The sequence below is a fragment of the Kryptolebias marmoratus genome, linkage group LG5 (genome assembly GCF_001649575.2).
Source record: "Kryptolebias marmoratus isolate JLee-2015 linkage group LG5, ASM164957v2, whole genome shotgun sequence".
NCBI classification, from domain to species: Eukaryota; Metazoa; Chordata; class Actinopteri; order Cyprinodontiformes; family Rivulidae; genus Kryptolebias; species Kryptolebias marmoratus.
In genome coordinates, this window is record NC_051434.1 from 15,788,349 (window position 1) to 15,812,274 (window position 23,926).

Here is a 23,926-nt window from a genome sequence, read left to right on the forward strand (position 1 = left end):
CCAATAGTGCTTGAAATTGGTCCCAGTTGCTCATAATCCTTGTTTTTTAGTGTACACAACTATTTTGCTTGTTTGCAATAATAAATGCTGCTATGTACAACCTCAAATTAAAAATAAATTGGGTTTTTAATGGTATGTTAAAAACACTGTTATTTGAAATTGTCTTCAGATTTCATGGCATAGTTTTGAGGTTATACCACCCACCTAAACCCTCAGCAGTGTCCTGGTGAATCCTTAATGATCAAACTTTTTCTGAAGCTACTTCTTGTTCTTTGCTCTTGTTTGTACTGACGCGGTTGCACCTCTGTGTCAGAGACAGCTGCGTTCTGTCGGGAAGACCTTCTTTCTCCCGGGCTTCATGCTTAGCAGTTGCCAAAGTTGGCTGAAGTGAGGAGGCTGTGTTTTCTTTTTCTCGTGGAGTACAGTACATCCCTGACAAGTTGGTGAAAGGAGTTCAACAATAGTTAAGAAGTAAAAAATTGTGATCAAAGTTGGAAAAACCAATTGTGGATGACTATTTCCAAACTGTTTAACTGTTGACCAGCTTTCCAAAAGAAAAAAAATTAACTGCATTAGGTACAATAATCATCAATTATCATTGTGATGCATTTTAATGTTAATTAAATATTTTTAACTCTTGTTCCTTGAGCAGACAGTAAATCAGACATTACAGCCAAAGTAAGAAACATTAACATTTGAGCCAGTGCATGAAGGGAAAGGTAGAGAACAGAACAGAAAGGGTTAAACAAATAGAGGAAGTAGCATGCCAAAGTGAAAAATATACATAGCCAAAAAGATTCCAGGTCACACAATCCTAAAATTTTATTGTTACAGCTGACAAAGTTAAGTCGATGTGAGACACAAGCTAATAAACAAATAAACTAAAGGAAGCAGACACAGCAAACATGCAGCAACTTGATATAAAAGCAGGTCTTTTTGGTAAGTTTGTACACCCATTTCTGTATTTAGGAATTGTTTAAACTTGTTACAATGAGAATATTTTTTGGAACCATTTATTTAAATGGTGATTTGTCCCAATTACACTTAATAGCACTTATGAAATTGTCCTATTAGCGTGTACCTAGAAGTGTTAAATAGCACTAACAAGGGTAAAAGTACTGCTCTACTTTGCATCTTGTCACTAGCTTCCTGTTTGTTTTATTGCTTGTTTTATTTTTTAAATGTATTGGCACCACCTGATTCAATTGGTCTTGTAAAAAATGGTTATTTGCCAGTTTAGCTCGCAGCAGCAGGAGCTAGCTGTTGCATTTTATGCGCAGCTTGGGGCACTTGTGTCATAAATATCAAAATATTTCGACCTGAATGACTGTGTGACGAGAAACTGATGATGGCATAAAGATTTAGAAAATAGTGTTCACAGAAGATGCTCTGAAATTGTAAAAATTGGAGTTGTTTAACAATGGCAGCAGTGTGGTTTTGAAGTGGCTCCATTCAGACTAGCCATTAGCTCATCAATATACTCTGTGCTGACAATAGCCAGACCATGACAGACCTAATTCACTTTCTGTGGCAACAATGTTACACTAATGACCCATCTGAACTACTCTGGATATTTAAAAGTATATATATATATATATATATATATATATATTTTCTTTTTTAAATGACTGAGAGGACACTATAAATAGTATAAAAAAATAAATCTTACCCAGCCTAAGCATGTTATTTCTCTGTAGTTTGATATGTTGTTAACGTGGATGTTCTTACCACTTACTGGAACAGCATAGATATTTCAACATTTTTATCAGACTGTGTGGGGAAAGGAAAGAAATATAAACAAAAAAGACATTCATTAAAAAAAGTCCACAGTAGTGTAGACAGGGCCTGAGAGAAATTTGCTGCTTTCCTTTTTTGGTCACTTTGAAGCTCCACCCTATTGTCAAAATATGGCCACTTTCCAATGCCAAGAAAGTCCCAAGAGGACGATTGGAAAACACCAAACTTCAGCTTTAAAATAGTTTACAGTTTACAAACCAATGAGAGATGCTTCTGTTTCAACATTTACAGTGTTTATATGTCTCCGCCAAGGAGGTAATGGTTTTGGTAGCATCTGTTTGTTTGCTCGTTTGTCTGTCAGTGCACAAGATTACTCCAAAAGAAATGAACAGATTTTCATGAAATTTTCATGAAACGTCAAACGTGGTACAAGGAACCAGTGATTTAATTTGGGTGGTGAGCCAGTCAAAGGTCAAGGTCACAGATCAGCCCGTGCTCTAACTGCAGCTGTAGAACAGGAAGGTTAAACTCCACAGCTGGAAACCTTGAGGGTCAAGGGTCAAAGATCAAGGTCACAGATGACCTTGTGCTCTTTGCAACCATGTAGTGGAGGAAAATGAAACTGCACAGTTGGCCACCTCTTAGGCCAAGATTGATCACCATTGATGTCACAATCGTTGGGTCATGGGTCAATATAACAGTGGACCTAGTGCTCTAACTCTGCAGCAGTGTAATGTAGGAATGTCAAACTGCACAGCTGGACACCTCATGGGTCAAAGATGATGCCTGTTGGTTTCAAGGTTCATGGGGTCAAAGGTCAAGTTCACAGGTAACCCCTTTGTTAAAACCTCTCTGCTCCGACATGTGACCCTTCTGTTTCCTCCACCAAGAAGGTTCTGTTTCCTGTTGTGTCCGTTGGTTTGTTTGTCTGTCTGTCCACAAAGATCAGGTAAAAACTAATTAACAGATTTGGAGGAAATCTTCAGGAAATATTGTGGTTGTCCCAAAGAACAATGGATTCAGTTCTGGTGGTGAGCCAGATTACAATCCTGATCACACAATTTTTTAATCATGCTGTGATTATGTGATTGGCGGAGGTTTCTCTGAGTGCTAGTTGTAACCTGAGTTTCTCTTTTATTTTATGGCTCTTGAATTATCCACTTGCGCTTTTCCACTTTCCTTTCCAACAGATATTCCTCAATCTCACATATAGTGACAGGGGCACAAACAAACGCTGTCCCTGGCAATTTAATCAGCAGTTAGCTACGGGTGTTTTCACCAAAGAGCTGCGAGACGTTACAAATTTCTTTGAAGAATAATTAACCTGGTTCCTCAGAAATACGTAAAAGGAGCATGACTTACTTAAGCCACGTATTTGAGCCGGCCAATTCTCTTCTGTAACAGAGAAACCAACAAGCTCATCTTCCTTTGACTAAACAGTGGGGAATCCTGTGCTTATTTGCATGTCAGTAAAGAACCGAAGCTCATTTCATGCTACGAGCTCAGGTTCCAGTGTAAGCCATGATACAGAGAAAATATAATTAACCAGCTGCAATGTTGGTTCCTTAAAGATGCTTTTAAAGTCTTGTTGCTACATTAAAGAACGGGAAATGTGTGGAAGTAAATATTCTACAAGTCATTTACCAGACCAACATTTATTTAAATCATATGGCGTAGAAAGTAGGATAGAAATGGAAAGTTATATCAAGAAAAATGGCTTCTTGTCAGTTTTGACAGATGTCTGTGTCTAACTTATTGGGATAAATTTTTAAGCACAGTTTTGTCAATGATTAAAATCTACAGCCCCATTTCAAGCTGGGATGAAAGCCCCAGTCTCCTAGCTACTGTATGTTCTCTCCATGTGGTTTCCCTGAATGTATGGCCTTCTTGCTGAGTCGGTTAGAGGAAACAAAGCCGAAGAGAATTAACACCAAAAAATACCAACATCCCCGTCATTTGTCATTTTATATCTGCAGCGAGCTCGGGAGGGTATCCCTGTTCATGCGCTGTTAATCGCTGACAGGAAGCCCACGTCTGTCTGAGGATCAGAGTTTAGCTTCTAACGCCCATGCTGCATTAATGGTTTGTCAAAGTCGCCTCTTTTTAGTTACGTTCATCTCATTACACGCAGTGAAAAGGTCAGTCTCATGACTCAAGCCAGTGCCACGTTTAATAGTCCTCTGAATTTGCTGCTGCGAGTCATGTAGTGATCTCTCCTATAAGCCCGCCACCGTGCACCTCCAGCGCTTTAAGCTGCTTCACCCTCGCCAATCAGTTTAATTTTCACACCTCGAGCAGGGCGAAGCTCGCTCGTATATACGCACACGCCATTAGACGTACAGTCTCACGTAGAAGGCATAATCACCTAACTCCACTGAGCATGTCATTCTATTGTCATGGTAATTAGTAAAGCCTTGCTCGGGCTGTCAGGATGTGACTAACAGGACCGAGCAGACAGATGCTCGTCTGCACACGCGTTATTTTTACTGTTGTGAGCCAAAGGTACCATATGAAGAAGGGACGAAAGGTGCAACATGCAGGGTATAACAAACAAAACAAACCTATGTCAAGGTTTTGTTTGCTTGCTTGTTCAGTTTTAGTTTTGCTCTTTTTCAAGGGCTGTCAGGCAGCTAAGCCCACAAGCTGTCCTTGGTGTAACTGATCAAAAACTGTTTGGGATATTTTCGAAGCTGATACGGAGTCCACTGAGACGCAGAACTTGGCTTGGACTCCCAGCGCTTTCAAAAAGCAGACCGATAACACAAAAATAGTTATCCTTAGAGGCCGTCGCCATAAAAGCATATTTAAGTTTTTAACCAACACGTATACAGAAGACCATTTGGTATTACAACTTGAGTTTTAGTGTACATGGAGCAATCAGTTCTCCTAGAAAATATAAGGAGACTTTAATCCAAAGCTGGATTCTGTTACTTTAAAGTCCAAATGTCATCATATTTTGAAACTAGAAAACACATCAATCTTCATAGTACTAACACAAATAAATCCCAGTCAGGCATGCTCACTTCTTTCAAAGCATGTAAGTACTTTTAAAATGCACGTTCATGAAAGCCTGTGAAGGCAGCCATTTCTTCTTACTCATCTTTTGGCTGTCCCCATTTCATGGGTCTCCACAGCGAGTCATCCTCCTCCATCTAACTCTGTCCTCACTCCAGCTACCCCCATGTCCTCTTTAACTGCATCCATATATCGCCTCTTTGTCTTTTTCCTGGCAGCTGCATCTCTAACATCCTTCTACCAAAATACCCACTGTCCCTCCTCTACACATGTCCAAACCATCTCAGTCTGGCCTCTCTAACTTTATCTCCCGGTTCTTCAACCTGTGCTGTACCTCTGATGACCTCATTCCTAATCCTGTCCATCCTTGTCCCTCCCAAGGAGAACCTCAACATCTTCAGCTCTGCCACTTCCAGTTCTGTCTCGTGTCTTTTTGTCTCCAAACCAGATCATACAACATAGCTGGTCTAGCTACTCTTTTGTAAACCTTTCCTTTGACCTTTGTTGCCACCTTTCTGTCAGAGATCACTCCTGACACTTTTCTCCATCCACTCCATCCCGCCTGGACCTTCTTCTTCACCGGACAGCCATTTATAAAACATTATTATCACTGCCACATATGGAGTGTATCACAGAGGATGACCAGAGCACAACGACCTACTGTTGTAGTTGATTATTATGGAAATCAGATTGTTTTGATGACAAAAAAGACATACATGGCAGATCTTTGTACAGCCACTTACTGCAGCAACACAGTAAAGAACTAAGACTGCTGGACCGAGTCAACTTGCTGCTTCAGCCCATGGCGCATGGTTAGTAAATAAAATGATAGTTACTATGTTGGTTAATTTCTAACGTTCTAACACAGAAAATTATGCGATTGAGAGCAGCTGCATTGGGGACTGCCTGGAGACTTTGTTGTCAGTATTTTCTTCTTTGTTGGCCATCTTGTTCTGCCAGAAGCCAAGTCCAAGTTGCCCTACGCAACCTCATCACTCTCAAGCAAATTTCGCCATGTTTAGCCACTTTGTGATTTTATTTATTAATATATTTATTTTCCTTATTACTCAGCTTTGGACACAAAAATGAATACTACTTATGCGAGTAACATCCCCAACACAATTTGAAAGTGAAAATGTGCAAAAGTCGGAAAACCTAAAAGGACTCAGATATGCACAGACCATCATACGCGCCACAAATAAAGAGTTATGTCTGTACATTCATCATCTTTTCCACTTCTGTCAAGGAGGGCAGCAATTGTCACGTACCATGTGTGTGATGAGATTAACTGGATGTTTGTGGAGCAATAATGGATCCTGAAGTGAACTGCTCCATAGATTGGAAGACAGTCCCAAAGGATCCGCAGCCAATCTGCAGAAAATCTACCCACAATACCACTTGTTGTGCAGTACACATTAGCATCACTTCATTACTATGCTGGAACAATCTTTTTTTTTTCCGCCAGTATAATTAAAAATAATTTTCCTCTAACATCCTGCATTATTTATAAAACGGCAGGTTACACGATAATAGACATGCAAATGGAAAGGTTAATCTATTTTTCATAAACCCAAAGTATAAATAATCACAAATCCTTTAACTTTTAGGAATGTACAATAACACCCCACGAATAAACTGTGAACATCTAATTAATAGCGTCTCAATTATGGACATATTATACACATCACAGTTTATCCTCTGCACAAACACAAAAAGGCTAATTTTATGCTCTAACAGATTTTTTTTAAAAAAAGAAAAAAAAACCCTGATGTACAGCAATTTAACATTCAACACATTGATCCCTCAAACACCACAATCAGAGCCAGACCCACAAACAAAAGAAGCAGTTGCTCTCTGGAATAGCAATTCCTGACCCGCTCAAAGCGAAAGAAAAAAGGAGAAATAAATGGCGCAAGGCATGGCAAACTTGTCTTCATTAAATCTCATGCAACATTCATGTGTTATTGCACCTTTAAATGAAAGTTTTGCGAGTACAAATTGGACCAGATTAGAATAACTATGGTAAAATTTGCATTTTAAACAGATGTAGGCAAAACAAATCATCAGCTGACAATTTTGTTGACCTATCTAAAATTGATTACTGGCTAATTTCATTACCTCTGGGTGGACAGTAAAAAATATTATATATCTGCCTGAACTAATAATGTATTTTGGCTTAAACCTCTTTGATTCATCTATCAATTTGAGTCAGTTCAAAATGAGAAGCACGTAGGGTCTGTTAGTTTCATGGTGTCCAGTAAAAACATATCAAACTTAAACACAGCGGCTGTATGTCTTAGCGCTAATAATAAGCATAGTTATTAGAAAACAGATCTTTGAATGGGTGGCATTCACAGCTCTCTAAATGCTATTTCAAACATTTTAAATCCCAACTACAATTACACAGAATTCTGCCCTTTAGCTGATAATTTCAAAGTATTAAAAGCCAATCTAATTTGTCTAGTTATAGCTTTTAAGCTATTGCTGAACCCCACTTTTAAAAACCCACATTTTTTTCAGTTTTGAAAGCAATGTATGTTCGGAACTACGTTTGATATCCAGATCGTTTTATTCTCAGCGTCGAGAGTACCTCAAATGGTGAACTGTAGTCTGAATTCTGACCTAAATGAAATCTTTTTCAGACCCAGATTGATTGTTAAATTTCACCTGTGCATGTTTTTTAATGCATTTACAGTAATTTACGCAGCTTGTTTAGCCTTTACAGCCATTTCTGTAGGTTGTAGAGAGGTGCAAGTCCAAGAAATGACACCACGAGTGAAAAAATATAGGCATGGCTGTCAGCATAGAGAAAAGCTGGGACGGAAAATTAGGGATTTTTGAATTTTGACCGAAGACCCTGTTCTATAGGATTTCACAAAGTGTGTTTTCACGAAGACTCCAGCTGATATTTTACAGGGGCGTTGTGGAGGGGGCAGCGTGTAAGAATGCTAATGTTCACAATATTCAGTGCTGGCTCCCTGCAGAGGTTTCTCAGCCCTCGGTGAATCTCCGGGAAGTTTGCATAGCGACACTGTGTGAATGTAGCAGGTAATCTTCCGGAGCGTTTACAAAGAGCAAATGATGCCCAGCATGCATTTTGCATCCAGTGTGCAACCGCCTATGAATTTTCTGCTGCAAGACCCTATTTATAGAGAAATGCTTCAGACATTCCTCAGTGTAACATGGCGACCTTTTTTAATCAACTACCATATGTTTTCAAAAAAAAAAAGGGGAATGTGGCATAAATAAAAACACACTGCAGTCATTTATATCCCTTTTAATGAGTAGAAAACATCACACAGGCAACCAAATGTTGACATTTGGAGCTGAATCATATTATTTATATTACCTGTAAGACTGAGACAGGAGTAACTAAACCTTGGAAAACTGTGCACTCTTATAACAAATCCAACCAAATTAATTCTTTGGTATATTGGTAACAATTTAGTTGGATGACGGAGTACAAAAAGGACATCCTAGAGAGGCTAATCTTTCTAAAATAATGATGGGATAGTCTTCTTCTCTTTGAAAAATTAAGACTTGATTCACTAAAAGTACTGTTTCGTGACCACTAAATGGGAGCAAATCACATATTATGTCACAAAACTGGACGGGTAAACTATTGATGGGAATTGTCAGGATTCAGAATATATGGCTACCGTCTCAGTTCGTGAAAAAGAGAAGACTTTTCAGCTCTCAGATGACTCATCGCTCAGTATTACTTTTAGCTTATTCCAGCTCTTTTCAGATTATTCAGCTCAGCTCACTAAATAGAGCCCAAAGCCAAACATCTCCTTGCCATTTGGGAGCTGAAAAAGTCGTGTTTTTTCTTTTCTTTTTCTTTTTTGGTGAGCTGGGCCAAATGTTCCTGAAAAAAGGGCCATAATTCCCATCGCTGAGGCAGACAGACACAAAATGTAAGCATACTGAAAATGAAAACAATCTTGTTTTTGTTTTGTTTTGGTTTTTTTGGTTTTTTTCCCAGAACACAAGGGGTGAAGAGACAAGAAATACGAACAATTGGACGATAAAAAAAAATGTGGGACTTCACATAGAGGGATGAGGAACAGGTGTGCTGATTACAAACTCAGGGCAGGTGGGACAAAAGAGCAAGGTGGCAAAAAAATAAAGCCAAAACCAACCCGAAATCCAAACCAAAAAAAAGAAATCTAAACTTACAATTACGAGCCGCGAGAGACTACAGATCCGTTTACTTCACAGAGCTCTTGCAAAAGGGTAAATAGGTCCTCAAACGGCTCTAGCAACCAAACAGCATCTCTCCGCGCTGATGCAGTTTGCTCAGATTTAATTAGAGGCTGTTTTATGAATGCATCTGGAGGGGAAAACAGCCCATATGTAAATTACCGCCGTGGCAAATGGGTCCCGTTCTAAAAGATCAGCGCTGTTTTGCCACACACAGTTAGCGTAAAACATTTGATGTCCCTGCGGAATTGGTGATAACTGCAACCCAGGAGAAGCGAGAGGAAGACGAGCAACCTGCCGCACCGGTGCCTTAAAACAAAGGGCAGGTGCGTTAGGAATATAAGTCAAAGTCTCTTCCACTGCTTTTCGTCTGACAGGGTCGCAAACGTTCTCTGTAATCTACTAATAAACTGTCAAAAAAGGGCCAACAGGTTCTGATTAGAGAACGTTTCGGCAAATGGTGTTTTACCGTACATCAATCAGTGAATACGTAATAAAGTTATCACTGAAATGAGTCTTAAATTGGGCAAATAGTTTGACAGTTTCAAAATGTGGATTCTCAGAGTGGAAATGAAAAGAAATGGGAGATTTTGTCAATCACTGAGTTGTATAACTCTGAAGGATTTCAAGAATGTAGTTACATGTTATTTAGGGTGGTAGTGTTTGTTAATTATGTTTCACAGTGGCGAGCATAAACTGTAGTTTTATTCAGTGACTTGTGGCTTAAAAGAGCTGCCAGTGTTACCCTTTTTCACGGTTTCTTTTACATTGCCTGTCACTTTTGCTAATGTTTCTTCACTCCGTAGTCAGTCTAATGGACAGAGAAAGGAAGCGAGAGAATATGCTGACCTCCTTCGGGGGCCATCCTGACATCATGCGCAGTGACGGTGGCGATACGGTGCTGGTGCAGCGCACAGCGGAAGGACGGGGTGTCGTTTAGTGTCATCGGCTCTGACACCCCCGGGGAGTGACCCGAGCTGGAGCAGCGACTGTGACAGTAATGGGACAGGCCTCCGGAAACAAGGGTCAAGAGGGGTGACAGGAGAACTAGCAGGGGTTTGTTGAGGGGGGGTCTGTTGACCGAGGAGAAGCGGACGGGAACGGATAAAAGGCTGTTTGGAGATATCTGATACAGGATTCAGTGCTAGCAGATGAAAGTGAAACAATAGCATTGTTAAACTTTGCTAAGTTTTTTTTTTTTATGCACATGTTTGACTTGGGGTTTTGTACGAAATTTAGAAATAATAGCTTACTTGTTGGGGATAGCTTGTTGAACAACCTCAATTTGGAGAAAAAACTTAATTCCGACCATATTAATAAGATTTTGTCTGAGCGAGACCCTTTTTTTTGTGGATTTTTGCCATTGTTACGTACTGGGTACATACCTGGTACCGACCAATTAGGGTGTCTAGCATGTACCAGGCTGTACTGTGTATCTTATTTTGTAAATGTTTAAATTGCTGTCAATTTTGCATTCTGCAATTTAAAAAAACAAAACAAAACACAATTTCAGTTATTTTTCAAGCACAAATAGCAGCCACAGATGCGAGCTTTAGCACTTCTGGTACTGCCTGGGTGTGTAATGCAAAATTGATGACGTTGTAAAGGTTAAAAATTAGCATTTGCATAAATTGTTATTGCATTTTTGTAATTTAGGCTGTGTTAAAATCCACTTTAGAACTGGCCTCTTAGACTGATAAGCTAACAGCCGGTCCAAGAGGAGCCAGCTCCAAAGTGGATCTCTTTCATTTTAAAAACAACTCCAACGGCGAAAGGTTCACGTCAGTTCAGGCAAATACCATTTTCATCCGTTACAACACTGTCAGATTCACATTACATGGCAATGCCAACAGAAACGTGATATTACTTTTGCTGGAAGTGGATCAGGAAGTTCTACAGCTAGCTGCCGCTGCCACTATTTGCTTCTGAAAATAGCTATAAAATACAACATCACTCACCGTGTCCTCCAAAACTCACAGTAATGCAAATAGCCTCACATGAACTAACATTTTTGTTTTAAAATGGAAGAAATCCACTTTGATTTTGACCTCACTCAGACTAGCCTTTAGCTCATTAATTCGGCTGGAATTAAGTTTTATTTCTCCGAACTGAGGCTGTTCAAAGAGCTATTTTCAACAGGTAACATAATAATTGTTTATCTCTTGACTGCACAAATAAAAAAAAAATAAAAAGGTAAAGGAAAATTGAGGAAAACTTTACACCTGTACCATTGAGTATGTTCTTATTGTGTACAGTTTGTTGTGATTAATAGCCATTAGACGACTAAGTACGTGTCTTTTTGTTATTTTATCACACGAATTGAAAATGTTTACATGGTTCATTTAGCAAATGGGAGCTGGCTAAATTGTTCTACTGTTTTATTTCACCTATTGTAATTAGAGCCTCGCCACTCAATTAGTTTCTCTGTCTGAGAATGTCCTCACACATGGTCAGGCGGTCCATTTTATTTTCTAAACACTTCTTTCCACAAGCGGTGTGGAGAAAGAGGTGTCGATCCTGTGATTTGCTCATTTGGCTCACTTCTCAGATTTCTACTGCGTCTGCACTTTCAAGGGGTCTTTGGAAAAAGGGTTGGTTTCTTTAAAAGGTTTCTTGCCTAAATTCTGTTCTGCTGGGTTTCCAGGGGGCAAAAATCCAGTCTCAGTTTCATTTTTTGGCTTTTAGGAACATTCCGAATGTAGTTTCTTTTTTTTGGAAAAGCCACTCTTAGATTGCTCCATCTAATCCTGCCCCGCTGATTCACAGCAGAGAGCGCCGTGTGCATTGTTGTACCTTTGGGTTTTACCCACCTATACCCTGACGAGAAGAGATCTGAATCATATCCTGTTCTGGTAACAACCTCCACTTCCCCTTTAGGAACTTTCAGGACGCATTTATAAAACTGGCTCTTCGCGCTCGCATGTAGTTTGTTGAAGGATAAATGATGGCTCTAAGAGGAGTTTGGTTACTGGAACAGGTATTTAAAAAAATAATAAAAAATACAGCATAGGCTGTTTTTGTTGCGCGGAGTTAATTTAGGTCAAGAATGAGTCAGCCTTCCTACACGGGTACAAAAGCAAGGCGAGACTTCGATGCTCTTGTCTCTCCCATACGCTGCCCTGCTGTGGCTTATATGGAATAAGTTGACACGTTTGTGTAAGCAACAGCAGACATGACAACCCAGGGGAGTCGGAGCTTATCACCGCCCCCTTCTGACTTTTCCAGCCTTCATCGTGCTCATGTTTGCCGTCTGCCATAAAACCGTCCAAATTGACTGAGTCGTTCCGTAAGGCTTCGAGGAATATCGTCAGCCATGGTTATTGCTGCCCACCTCGTCAGTCTCTGGACTTTACTTTTAAAAAACTAAGAAGGCCTCGCATTACTTCAAGGAATGCATATCTCCTTCATGCCAGAATTAAATTAAAATTTATCTCATCTTATGCTGAAAACGGATGGGGTTATAGCAGCTTTGGTGAAATCTTGTAACAGATGTCACGTGCAGTCTCGTGTATTATTGGTGCTCAGAGAATGTGTTGAGGAAGAGTCTCAGCTACTACCACACCGAAGTTTACCTCAACATCTGTAACACTGACTGAGTTGTAGCCATCTTTGTGTTTGCTAATGTTGTTTAGCCAAAAGTTAATCAGTAGTAGACATACATCCGGGGATTACTTTAAGAGCCTTTCATTAAGATCCATCCAGTTAATCGTGAGACATTTTGCTAACAGACAGACAAGGTAGACGCCAACAGTTAATGGAAAAGTTTGAATTCAAAGTAATGTGTAATGTATAGTGCTCAAAGTATGTCTTTGGGGTAATACTCAGACACCACCACACCAAATTTCAGCCCAATATCTGTAAAATTAATTGATTTATAGCCATTTTTATGTTTCCTATGGTCAGTTGGTTGTGGTGGCCATTTTTAATGGGGTTGACTCCAAAAGTTGATCAGCTGTAGAGGTATGTACAACGATTACAATCTGAAAGTTTCACCGAAATCCATCGAGCGGTTCATGAGATATGCTGCTCACAGACACGCACAGGCAAAAACACTGTCGCCCACCTTCTGCCTTTCATCTGTTCACCCCAAGGTGCACAACTTGGTGGATTTTGGACGCTCTGATTGGCTGAGCGTCTCAGGGGCACTCTGCGTGACCGCAGGCTCAGCACAGAGCAGCGTGTGAGAAGGCATGCCTTTTCCATGCGAGTTCAGTCGCATCACAGCTCATTCGCCGGCACTTGCGCAACCAGTGACAACTAGTTAGGCAGCTTCCCTCACTTCCCTCTGTCTTTGTTCAACACGACGGTTTTACCAGGGGAGATCAGGTTTTTCTGTCTACAAAACACTTTCTTGCCTTTTTCTCCATTTCTTTTCCATTTTCCTGTCTGCTTTACAGAATTATGAAAAAAAAAGTGTAATAAAACGATGGAGCATCAGCATTCTCTAGAGGCCAATGGAGGGAATGGCAGACTCTTTGGTGAAAGGCATTCATCTTTCCCTCTGTCTGATCTTCCTGCTGCCTGCGTCGCCTCAATGCGAGATGGGATCATATTTATTGCGGAATTCATCTCTCCGCTGACTGTTCTATTTTCGGCCGGATACAGTCTCCCACTTTTTTCCGTGTGAAGAACGCCGTCCAAGCAGACGGCGCGTGTCTCATGGCTCATGTGGGAGTTGCGCGTCAGGTTGGGCCCAACGTTCCTGCGGCACACCCCAACCGAACATGGCCAAAATAAAATAAAAATAAAAATAAAACCTTGAGGTTATGCTTTCCTGTGTGTTCTGTTCTTCTTATCTCAGCCATGTCTTGCAGCCAAACACTGACACTTTTTTTGTTGTTGTTGTTTTTGTAACTTCCACCTAAAATATTCTAAAGCAATCTTGGGTTTCAGCTGCATGTCGTGTCATGTGATTCCACGTACCTGTACATGTTGGAGTCATGGAGTCGTGCCCTGCAAGAGGGTGTGTCAGTGAATCACTTGGAAACTAAAAGAACACAAACATTAAAAAAAAAAATGTAACAAAGAGAACTCTCCCTCTTCAGGAATGCATATGACATGAAGATATGTTTATATTTGTTTTTTATGCAGGAATTAGCTATATATATATATATATATATATATATATATATATATATATATATAAATTTACTCAGTACACTGCTTATGTAAGTGCTGAGTAGATTAATTTGAATACGATGCCATCGGGGGCTTGGAATAGGGTTTTGTTTGATATAGATTTGTGTCGACGTCGTTACGGTTAGAGGTTTCTCCAAAGACTCTCGTTAAATGCGGTGAAGCTCACCCCCACAGCCACCCCGGTGTTTAGGCTTCTCTTCTTGTATTTTGACGATGTTCGTCAGACTTTCACGAAGAGAGAAAAAAAAAAACGAGAAGCGTTTGGTTCTGCTTTTTCTTTTGTCATTTCTGTACACAAGCGGGACAGTAAATGTCACAGCAGATGAAGAAGATACGAGGTGAAAGTGCTCACACGCAGATAACACTGCCTGTTCCTTATCGTTACACCTATATGTAGTTTTTAAGGGGAAATCTAGGCCACTTGCAGTAGGGTTCCGTGGAAAAACCACATGAGCAATTAGTATCTTACCTGTACTAGATAGTACCAATCCATGGCTCGTTGCTCGGAGGCCCCTGTGCTTCAGGTGTCTTCCTGTTAAAAGGGAGTCATTCCTTTCCACTGTCACCCCGTGGGCTTTCGGAAACTACACCGAAAGGACGATTCAACAAAATTTGCTATTTTCCTTGGATAGACAACCATTTACTCTTTGCTCTTTTGTAATGTACAAATAGTTGGACTGAATTGACTGTAACTGAATTTAAACCTTTATATTACAGTCAGTTTTGCTTTATGCGGCTATTTAGGCAAAACTATTATGATACTTCTGCCAACAGAATTCTTCAAAAGTAACCGTGTAATGCGAAACAAATGTTGGTGTAAAGGTCTTTGAACTAGCATTTGCATAATTCTTTTGAGACTGAAGCTGTTTTAGGATGGCAGCAATCAGACTAGCCGTTAGCTCATCGGTCCAGTCAGAATTAACCTCTGTTTCTCCAAACTGAGGTAATAGATTAGTTATTCACAACTTTTCCCTGCCTTAAAACGACCAGAATATCCCTAAAACTTTCAGGTTTTTTTTTTTTATTTCCATGGCACCGTCACCCTGTTAGCATTTAAGTCCTCCCTCAAACTACCAGACATGTTTCACCATGCCCAGTTTGCTCTGATCGGAATTAACCGTGCTTTAGAGAACTGTCTGCGTGTGATGTGTGACACTCCACCCAACTTTCACGTTCCCAACTCATCCGGCTGGTCTGCACCTTATAACGCCAGCCCTCAAAAAAAAAAAAAGTTCCAGGTGAAAGATACAACGTCATTTAACATCAGCACAGGAGACGCTCACACTTCCTTATCAATCAGGAAAGATCTTTTCTTTATCCTCTCTATCTGGGGTAAGGAGATTCATTTTTGCCTTTGTTTGTATGACTATTTGTGCCAAAACATAGGTCAGATGGTGAATTTCAGTTTAGTTTCAACTGAATGCTAAAAAAAATGATCAAGTAGGACAAGAAAGCTGAACTTACAGAGCAGTTCTTCCTATATTTGCTATCATATCTTTAGAATTATAAAGACAGGTAACTTGTTTGAGGCGACCTTTGCTTGCAGTAAATTGGTTGATTGAATAATGGAAGAGTTGACTGGCAAATAAAAGGGAGAACAACAGATATAAAAGCTAAAGTAAGACAACTTCAGCTCCACCTTTTCAGCCGGAAGCTGCAGCTTAAATGTTTGCAACAAGCTCAACCTGCGGAGCAAGTCTTATCGCCGCATTAGACGAGCTGGGTGGAAGAAAACCGCCAAACCCCAAAACTGTCTGTACCTCAACTCAAGCATGCTAATTTTTGCTAATTTATTCCGCACGCTGTAGGAGACAGACTGAAGTTATACTTGCAGCGGAGTTGTTTGGAGTGCCGGTATCCGAATGCATCACACAATCTGAGAAGGAGTGATATGTGTGCTCCGTCTCAACAAAGAGAAGGAGGGGGGTGGGGGGAGAGAAAAGAAAAAACAAGCCTTCGCTAAGAGATAGATGAGGCCAGCTGTTGTCGGCAGGGAAGGCGAAGCTGCAATCGAAAGCAAATAGGAAAACAAATTGTGGTCCTGCGTTGCCATCTCCCCCAGACAAGACACACAGTCGCGGCTAAGATTTTTTATTTTATTTTATTTTATTTTATTTTATTTTATTTTATTTTATTTTATTTTATCTTTATCTTTATTGATTTTATTGTCAATTCTGCATATGTACAGGACATACATAGAAATTGAAATTACGTTACACTCCTACCCAAGTTGCAGCAACAACATTAACAAAATAGACTAATACAACTAGTTATATAAAAATACGAAAGAAACAGCTGCAGGACCTCTGATACAACATGCTCAATAGTGACAAACAGGAGACAAAGGGATGCTGACTGAAGACAATAATAACATGATGAGAGGTAGGATAATGGATGTGCAAGGCCAGTGTAAACAATAGTGCAATATAAAGTATAAACCTGAGAAAACTGAGTAAAGTGTAGGTGTGCATACCGGTTCTATATAGAGTCACAGTTAGGTACTGATGAGGTGATTAAGTGGAAGTGACAATACCAGAATAAACAGGACGAGATGATCATAACAGTAGTGCAAAATATAATGCAATATACAGTATAGTGGAGCTTGAAGGCTGGTTAAAGTGACCGAGTTCATAAACTATTCTTAAAAATCACAGTTGTGTATTGATGGTTATAAATGTCCCAGAGCAGTATTGAAGGGGGATGGAGAGTGGTGTCAGGAAGCTGAGTTAGTGTGTGCGGGGTGGAAGAAGTGGGAGAGGGGGCCGAAGTGGGGGAGCAGGCAGAGAGTTCAGCATCCTCACAGCCTGATGGACGGAGTTGTCCCTCAGTCTGCTGGTCCTAGAACTGAGGCTCCGCAGTCTCCGCCCTGATGGCAGCAGGTTGAAGAAGCAGTGTAGCGGGTGGGCAAGATCTCCCACCCAGCAGAGGGCTTTACTTCTGAGGCGAGAGCTGTAGAGGTCCTGGTTTTACTTTTTCTTATCCAAGCTGAATGTCACCCTTAAAGTTTCGTGCAGTTTTTGCTTCAAATGAAGAAAAAAACGCAGCACATTTGGTTGAAACTATGCTGTGCGTTGCCATTACAGCAAGTGATTTGGAAAGGCAGCCAAGCCCGGGTTGGACTGTTGCTGCTTTTGTGTGGCAGTAGCTGAGAGTCATTCAGATTGCTTCAATATCTTTGCTTAAACCTTGGAATTACAGTATTTTCCAGACTATAAGGTGCACTGAAAAGCCTTCAATTTTCTCAAAGAACGACAGTGCGCCTTATAATCCGGAGCGCCTTATATATGTAAGAAGTCATAATGTTTTAGTATAACTTTGGTAAACAAAGCTGCACCGCTTGCAGCATTAAGGCTCAGTTATAGTCGCACTTTGTAGTGTCGCGCAGGACTTTGCGCACAGACCTGAGCGAGCGATGTAGACATTTATAATTGATGCTTACGTCTGTGCAGTGTTCTCTGAAGTCCTGTCCTTATGTATGACAAAAGTTTGAAAATGGACCAATCATTGACAGTGCGTCTTATAATCCAGTGCGTCCTATAGTGCGGAAAATACAGTAACTGTCAAAGTCAACCTGGTCTGCCTTTTAGCAAATTATCTCATGCACTGCTGGACGTATTCAACTGAAACTCTTCGAAAGCAATCATTGGAAGAGTATCAACAAATGACTGACTTTAGTGAACACAAAAATGGCTACAACCTAGTCATTTTTTTTTCAAATGCTGAGCTAAAACTTGGTTTGGTAGTAGCGGAGAGTCATCCCCGTCGCATAGTCTGAGCGCAGATCATGGGAAACCTTTGTTTAAAACACTAAACCATGTAAGGCAGCAGGTGATATGCATTGCGAGTTTCATTATGTGAAACTGCTCAATGCATTCCTATTACAGGAAGTGGTTTGTGAATGCATTGTTGCTTTGTTCACTCGGTGAAACTGCTCGCCATCTGAGCCCAAGAAGCTCAAACGTGATATTATTGCCTCTTCCTGCGTCACCCATTTAGAAGTAAAAGGTAAAATGCGGGTAACATCGGCAGCGACTGAACACGTCTGGCTTTAAAAAGCCCACGTTTTGATCCTGATGGCATTTGCAGAGTCGAGTCATTTTGCGCCGTGTAATTTAATAGTCAGAATTGCTGGATGACAGAGAAAATAGCAACTGGTTTGACAGCTCAATACGTCCACGGTGACACCGAAATGGTGACAGAAAGTGTTTCGGGACTCAAATGCTGAGGATTAGACGCGACAGAGTTGAAATGGAACGGTGGGCAGCGAGGCTGTTATCCGGCGTCTTCCCTGTCAGGCTGCGAGCGTTTATCAGGCTGAGATGTAAATGGAAAACGTAAAAAAATAAAAGGAGGCACATTTTTCTGTTGCTGAAATGCAATAGTTGAGAAAGCCTATCCCATTTGAAGCACAAAAGCCTCTCCTTATGTCTACACTTAAGGATACAATCAGACCGCTAAATCAATGTTATTGTAACTAAACACAAGTTCCACAGCTCCCATGGTTAAATATCCTTAAAAGGGAAGTGACTGCATTAAACACATGGGACAACATACATGACTAACTGCCTGTAGAGCCACATAGTTTCATGAACCGTTGACTAATGGAGTCGAGAGTATTGTTTTTGATTGTACCACAAAGGGAGGCTCTGAGGATGACTCACACTGAGTCTGTAATTAAAAGGCAGCTCTTTGTAAATGTGAAACGCCTCTATCAGGGAATAAATGTGTGAAAATAATGCCTCATCTTTGCTTTGATTCCCTGCAGCTCATTACAAACCTGTCTTCTTTTTTTTGTGAATGTTTATCAAGCTTCTTTAAGTCGGAGAGTAACGCAGTAGTGAAGATTGCATGTAAAAATGTATTAAAATGTGTATTTTTCCGCTATTTGCTTTAGCACGAACATTTAAAGCGATAGTTTGTCTGTTTCAAAATGTTTTTTTTTCTGGAAAAGATAGGAACAATCATGGTCTTACCTGCTGTAGACACTAACATGTATTATAACTAGAGACAGGACTGGAAGTAGGAAGTTGAAGCCACAAAGGACGACTGCCCCCTGTAGGCTGGCTGCAGTACAGTTTTGAAGGCCTGCCCCTACATGGAGACATTTGTCTGACAACAGAATAAAAATACGCTTCAGATAATGATTTCAGGTGTTGATTATTGTGGATTTGTTTACTTTTAATTGTGCTTTTTTATATAAAGATGTTTAGTTTCAGTTAGCCATTTGAGGCTTTAAAAAATCCCCATGTAACACTTTAACTGACACTGTGATGGCCTGTTAGCGAGCTGGGAGGGTGTGTTGGGCGAGGCTTTTATTTGTATTGATGGTACACACATCCTTAACGCACACTCTGGCTCTAACACTACAACATGGCAGCACACAAAAAACAGACATTTTGGCTTCAGTTTCGGACAGTGTAAGCTAACGCAGTCGCTTCGCCCATCTTTACTTATCTACCTTTGTAGATAGCTCTTTGAGCGACCTCGGTTTGGAGAGAAAAACATTAGTTTTGGCTGGACTGATGAGCTAATGGCTAGTGGGAGCAGGACCCAAGTGGACTGCTGCTATCTTAAAACAACTGTTATCTCCAAAATTTCATAGTGGTTCATGCAAATTCTATTTTATAAAACTTCTCTTCACCATGATTTTGCATTGTTTGGTCTTTTACGTAGAATTCTACGTTATTTGCCAGCGCTAATAGCAGCAGCAACAACTAGCTATAGCACTTCCAATGAAGCCTGGGGCACTGCGAGCAAGAATAGCTCAATACTTCTGCCAGATTAACCATGAAATAGGAAACCGACAACAATATAAATGTTTATAAAATAGTCTGAAAGTCCTAAAATTGGAGTTGGCACCACTTGGGTCTTGGCTACACTTGGTTTAGCCGTTAGCTCGTCGGTTTGGTCAGAATTAAACTCAATTTTTCCAAACTGAGGCCGTTCAAAGAGCTGCTGATTGTTCAATACCCTTTCCACAGACCCCCACTTCACAAAAAAAAAGTGAAAGACCCTTTTAACTAGAACATCAATTTGTTTTGAATAAATCAGATACTCTACCAGCACGTCTGATAAAATAAATTGCGTAAAGAAGGCTCCGCTTGTTTTACACCGGCGTTAACTTGTCATGCGGCGTACAGTTTGCGCTGTGAAAAAAACACAAACAGTCCAATGTGTTTAGTGGTTCTCGAGGATCTTTACTGAATCAGTTAAAATTGATTTCTATTTGAGCTCGGTAATAAACAGGCTGTTTGTGGTGTGAAAGATATGAGCTTACCAAGCAAGGAGGTTGTGCCTAAAGATACTGTTGTGATGTTTTTTTTTTAGTTTTTTTTTTTAGATAGTTTTCAAAGGAGCTGCCCGTGAGAATGCAATCTCATTTAGAGAGAAAAGTGAATAAAAAAGAAATGAACAGAAGAAGAAGCACTTTGGGAGAATTCGGGGTGCGTGAGTGAGTGTGCAGATAACAGCTTCTGCCTTTTGTTTGCCTGAACTCATGAATCGAGATTGGGGATACGTTCGAATACCTTTAGTAATGAGTTTAACACAAAACACAGTCATCGTGGTGGATAAGAAAGAAGCCTCTTCTTGACATCATATTGTGCTGTGAACTAAATATTACTGGTTTGGATTTCATTGCATTTTCTCATTGTCAGAGCCTGGAATTGTTTCGGCAGCATGGAAGCCTGAAATCATAGGAATTGTTCCCATCTTTCAGTTTAATTTCCAAGTCCTGGACTGATAAGTGATGCTCAAAATGTCTTCAGGTGCAGAGGTTTTACAAATATTAATTTTTGGTTGTTCCTTTTTGTCGCTCAGGTCCAGAACACCAAGAATTTCTCCTCAGCTGGAGAAATTCTGACCAGCTCCTTTTCTCCCCTTTCCTGTCCGCTCCTCCGCCTCGTAGGCAGCCGTCATGAACTGGGGTGCTCTGGAGGCGCTCCTCAGTGGAGTCAACAAGTACTCCACTGCGTTCGGACGAGTGTGGCTCTCGATGGTGTTCGTCTTCCGGGTGATGGTGTTTGTGGTGGCGGCTCAGCGCGTGTGGGGCGACGACAACAAGGACTTTGTGTGCAACACTCTCCAGCCCGGCTGCAGCAACGTGTGCTACGACCACGTCTTCCCCATCTCCCACATCCGCCTGTGGGCCCTGCAGCTCATCTTCGTCACCTGCCCGTCGCTCTTGGTCGTAGGCCACGTCAAGTACCGGGAGAAGAAGGACTTGCAGTACACCACCTCCCACAGCGGAGCCCATCTGTACGCCCACCCTGGGAAGAAACGCGGAGGGCTGTGGTGGACATACCTGGTAAGGATTTGAATTAGAAATGACAAATAAAACCTGTTTTTGGCATCAGTTAAACTGAAGATAATGTCAAAAATTCCTATTTCTAACTATTGCTATAAAAAAAGTGGCTAGTCTGGTCATGTTTTATAAGACGTTCTGTCAAATAGTTAGAACCTTATCAGCTGTGGCATCAGTCAGTATGGAGAAAAGGGCAGAAGTCTTCCTCCGGGCTAATTTCTGTCTTTACTTAATAATAATAAGGTACAAACTATTGGTAACTATTAGACAGAACATTGCTTCAAAATTGTCTAGACTATCTCTTTTAAGATCTTGTCACTTTTTCCTAGAGACAGCCGTGTGCACTAAGGCTGCTAAAATATCCAATGCTGATGATCTTTTGAATCTACCAAGAGTCTCACTTAGATATCTTGTCATCCCCCCCAAAAGAAAATAAAAAAATCTTCAATTTCATAATGACTCAGCTGGAATTTCTAGAGTTGTTTAGGAGTTGGACCGTTGGAATTGTGAGTCATAGCTCGTTGTTCACAGCAGGATACGGTTAGCAGCGTTTGTGCGCGTGTAATTACACGAACGAACTGTTCAGCTGAGAAAACATAAACAGCTGTTTAATGCAAAAGTGACAAGGGGTGAATAAGGATTAACATATTCTGTTATACTGATCTTGCGTTAAGTGGGATGTAGTTTGTTGAATTCACGGTTACGTAAGGCAGGGACTTCCTTATCAGAAACAAGGACAGCCATGCTGGCAAACGATTTAAGCTGATAACATTCATCGCTGATTAACACATAACTGTTGTTGATCATCTTCAGGTGTAATCAAAGTTACCCCACGCTGTCAAAAGGCAAAAGACAAGCAGTTACGTTTTTGCCCGTGTCTTTGTGCCAGTGTTTGCGTCTCTGCCTGTTACCAAAAACATCTCATGAACCAGTGGGTGGACTTGTATTGGTCGTAATTCAGTCGGTTTTAAAGATACCGTGCTAACGTTCGGTTGTAGCCGAGAGTGATTCAGAGCGTGACTTTTTAAAGATATCACATGAGATCGTGCATGCTGTTATTTTCAAGATTGGGCCAAAGCAGCTACAACTCTGTCATTTCTCAGCGTGAGATTATCTTTGTGCTTTCCTTCAAGGTATGCTAGGACTTTTTTTTTAATAGATAATTTGTCTGTATCTTGAGAGGGTAGAACTTGTTTTCTCAAGATACCAAGATAAAACCAGCTTGGTTGCGATATTGGAGTAGTCAGTTTGACAAAACACAAAACACAGACTCTTTCTGACAATTAATTCTTCGATGTTTCTCTATTTCACCCCACATTTATCTTCTCTTATAGGTGAGCCTGATTTTCAAGGCAGGCTTTGACGCTGGCTTCCTCTACATCTTGCACCACATCTACGAGGGTTTTGATATGCCCCGCTTGACCAAGTGCTCCCTGTACCCGTGCCCGAACACGGTGGACTGCTACATATCCCGTCCGACGGAGAAAAAGATCTTCACGCTGTTCATGGTGGTCTCCTCTGTTGCCTGCATCTTCATGTGCATCTGTGAGATGGTTTACCTCATCTTCAAACGTATCCAGAAGTTCGTTTTGATGAGAAAGAGCACCAAAAAGAGGGAGTTTGCCGAGAGTCACGAGCTGTCAGCGATGGCACCTCCAAGGTCACTGTACAAGTCTAAACCCTCAATCAGAGTGGACCCCACAGCGTCAATTCAAAACATCAGTAACTTCAAAACTGAAGAGCTGCCTTCTAAAGTATAATAACAATGTGTAAGATGACAGAGACTGTCAAGAAACTGAGATAAGTTCTCAAGATGCTTTTATCAGACTCTATGGAGAACAGGAACTCAATAAAAGGGAGGAAATCCATTTCTACAGCCATTCAGATACTTTGGGGATTTGCAAATATTCTTGTTTCTGAGGGACCTCACATCTTTCAGTACGCCTCTTGCACTAAAGTGCTTTTCAAAAAGTGGAGCATTACTGTAGGAGTTACAGGGCTTTGTAATGCTTTTTTGTTTTTGTTCTTTTTGTGAATGAAGTGTTTTGCAAACTGTGTCTATATTGTAACTGTCTTTTGGGGTATATGTCATTGACTTGTACTAAGTTTAAGCTTCATTTGGTGAAATATAAGAGTGAATCACTGAAAGAGGTGACGTAAAACAAAAGATGTCGAAACAAAACACCCAAACATAAGCACTGACCACTAATTTTTTTTAAAAAGACTAAAGTGGAGCTCTTTGTTTTACACAAATGATGTTTGTTGAACATGATTAAGTGTGAACAGAATCATGCAACTGAAAACTTATAGCTAAAAAGGTTGCTCTGATAAACAAGGTGTTTTCAAGGGGGTTGAAGAGGCATTGTAGATAATATATTTTACTTTATACGTCATTTATTTATTGTAAAAAACAATAAAATGAATTTTTTTCAACAATGACATTGACTCTTTTCTGAAATAAAAAAAAACATTCCCCGCTACTTATAAAACAAGTGTATATGGCTTAAGAATAAAGGAAAAAACGAATAA

General features: G+C 40.5%; 1 protein-coding gene and 1 long non-coding RNA gene across 2 annotated transcripts in view; one reads left to right on the plus strand and one right to left on the minus strand.

Moving 5' to 3' along the window:
* LOC119617046 overlaps positions 1-15,190 on the minus strand; it is a 75,678-nt gene extending 60,488 nt beyond the window's left edge. The window contains exons 1-2 of the long non-coding RNA XR_005233211.1: positions 14,564-15,190; positions 13,879-13,942 (exon numbers count right to left, since the gene is read on the minus strand). This is a non-coding gene — a long non-coding RNA (uncharacterized LOC119617046). The remainder of the gene's footprint in view (positions 1-13,878; positions 13,943-14,563) is intronic.
* An 81-nt stretch (positions 15,191-15,271) lies between these two features.
* gjb9b (gap junction protein beta 9b) lies at positions 15,272-23,317 on the plus strand. Its single transcript, XM_017420185.3, has 3 exons — positions 15,272-15,426; positions 20,914-21,400; positions 22,732-23,317. Exons 2-3 carry the CDS (start codon positions 21,011-21,013, stop codon positions 23,155-23,157), a joined length of 816 nt encoding a protein of 271 aa, XP_017275674.1. The 5' UTR covers positions 15,272-15,426; positions 20,914-21,010; the 3' UTR covers positions 23,158-23,317.
* Positions 23,318-23,926: the final 609 nt, after the last annotated feature.

Excerpts from the sequence above, each read along its gene's own strand:
- gjb9b (XM_017420185.3), top strand. The coding sequence starts at position 21,011 with ATGAACTGGGGTGCTCTGGAGGCGCTCCTCAGTGGAGTCAACAAGTAC. Across the intron at positions 21,401-22,731 it reads GGCTGTGGTGGACATACCTG|GTGAGCCTGATTTTCAAGGC; the intron begins GTAAGGATTTGA and ends CTTCTCTTATAG.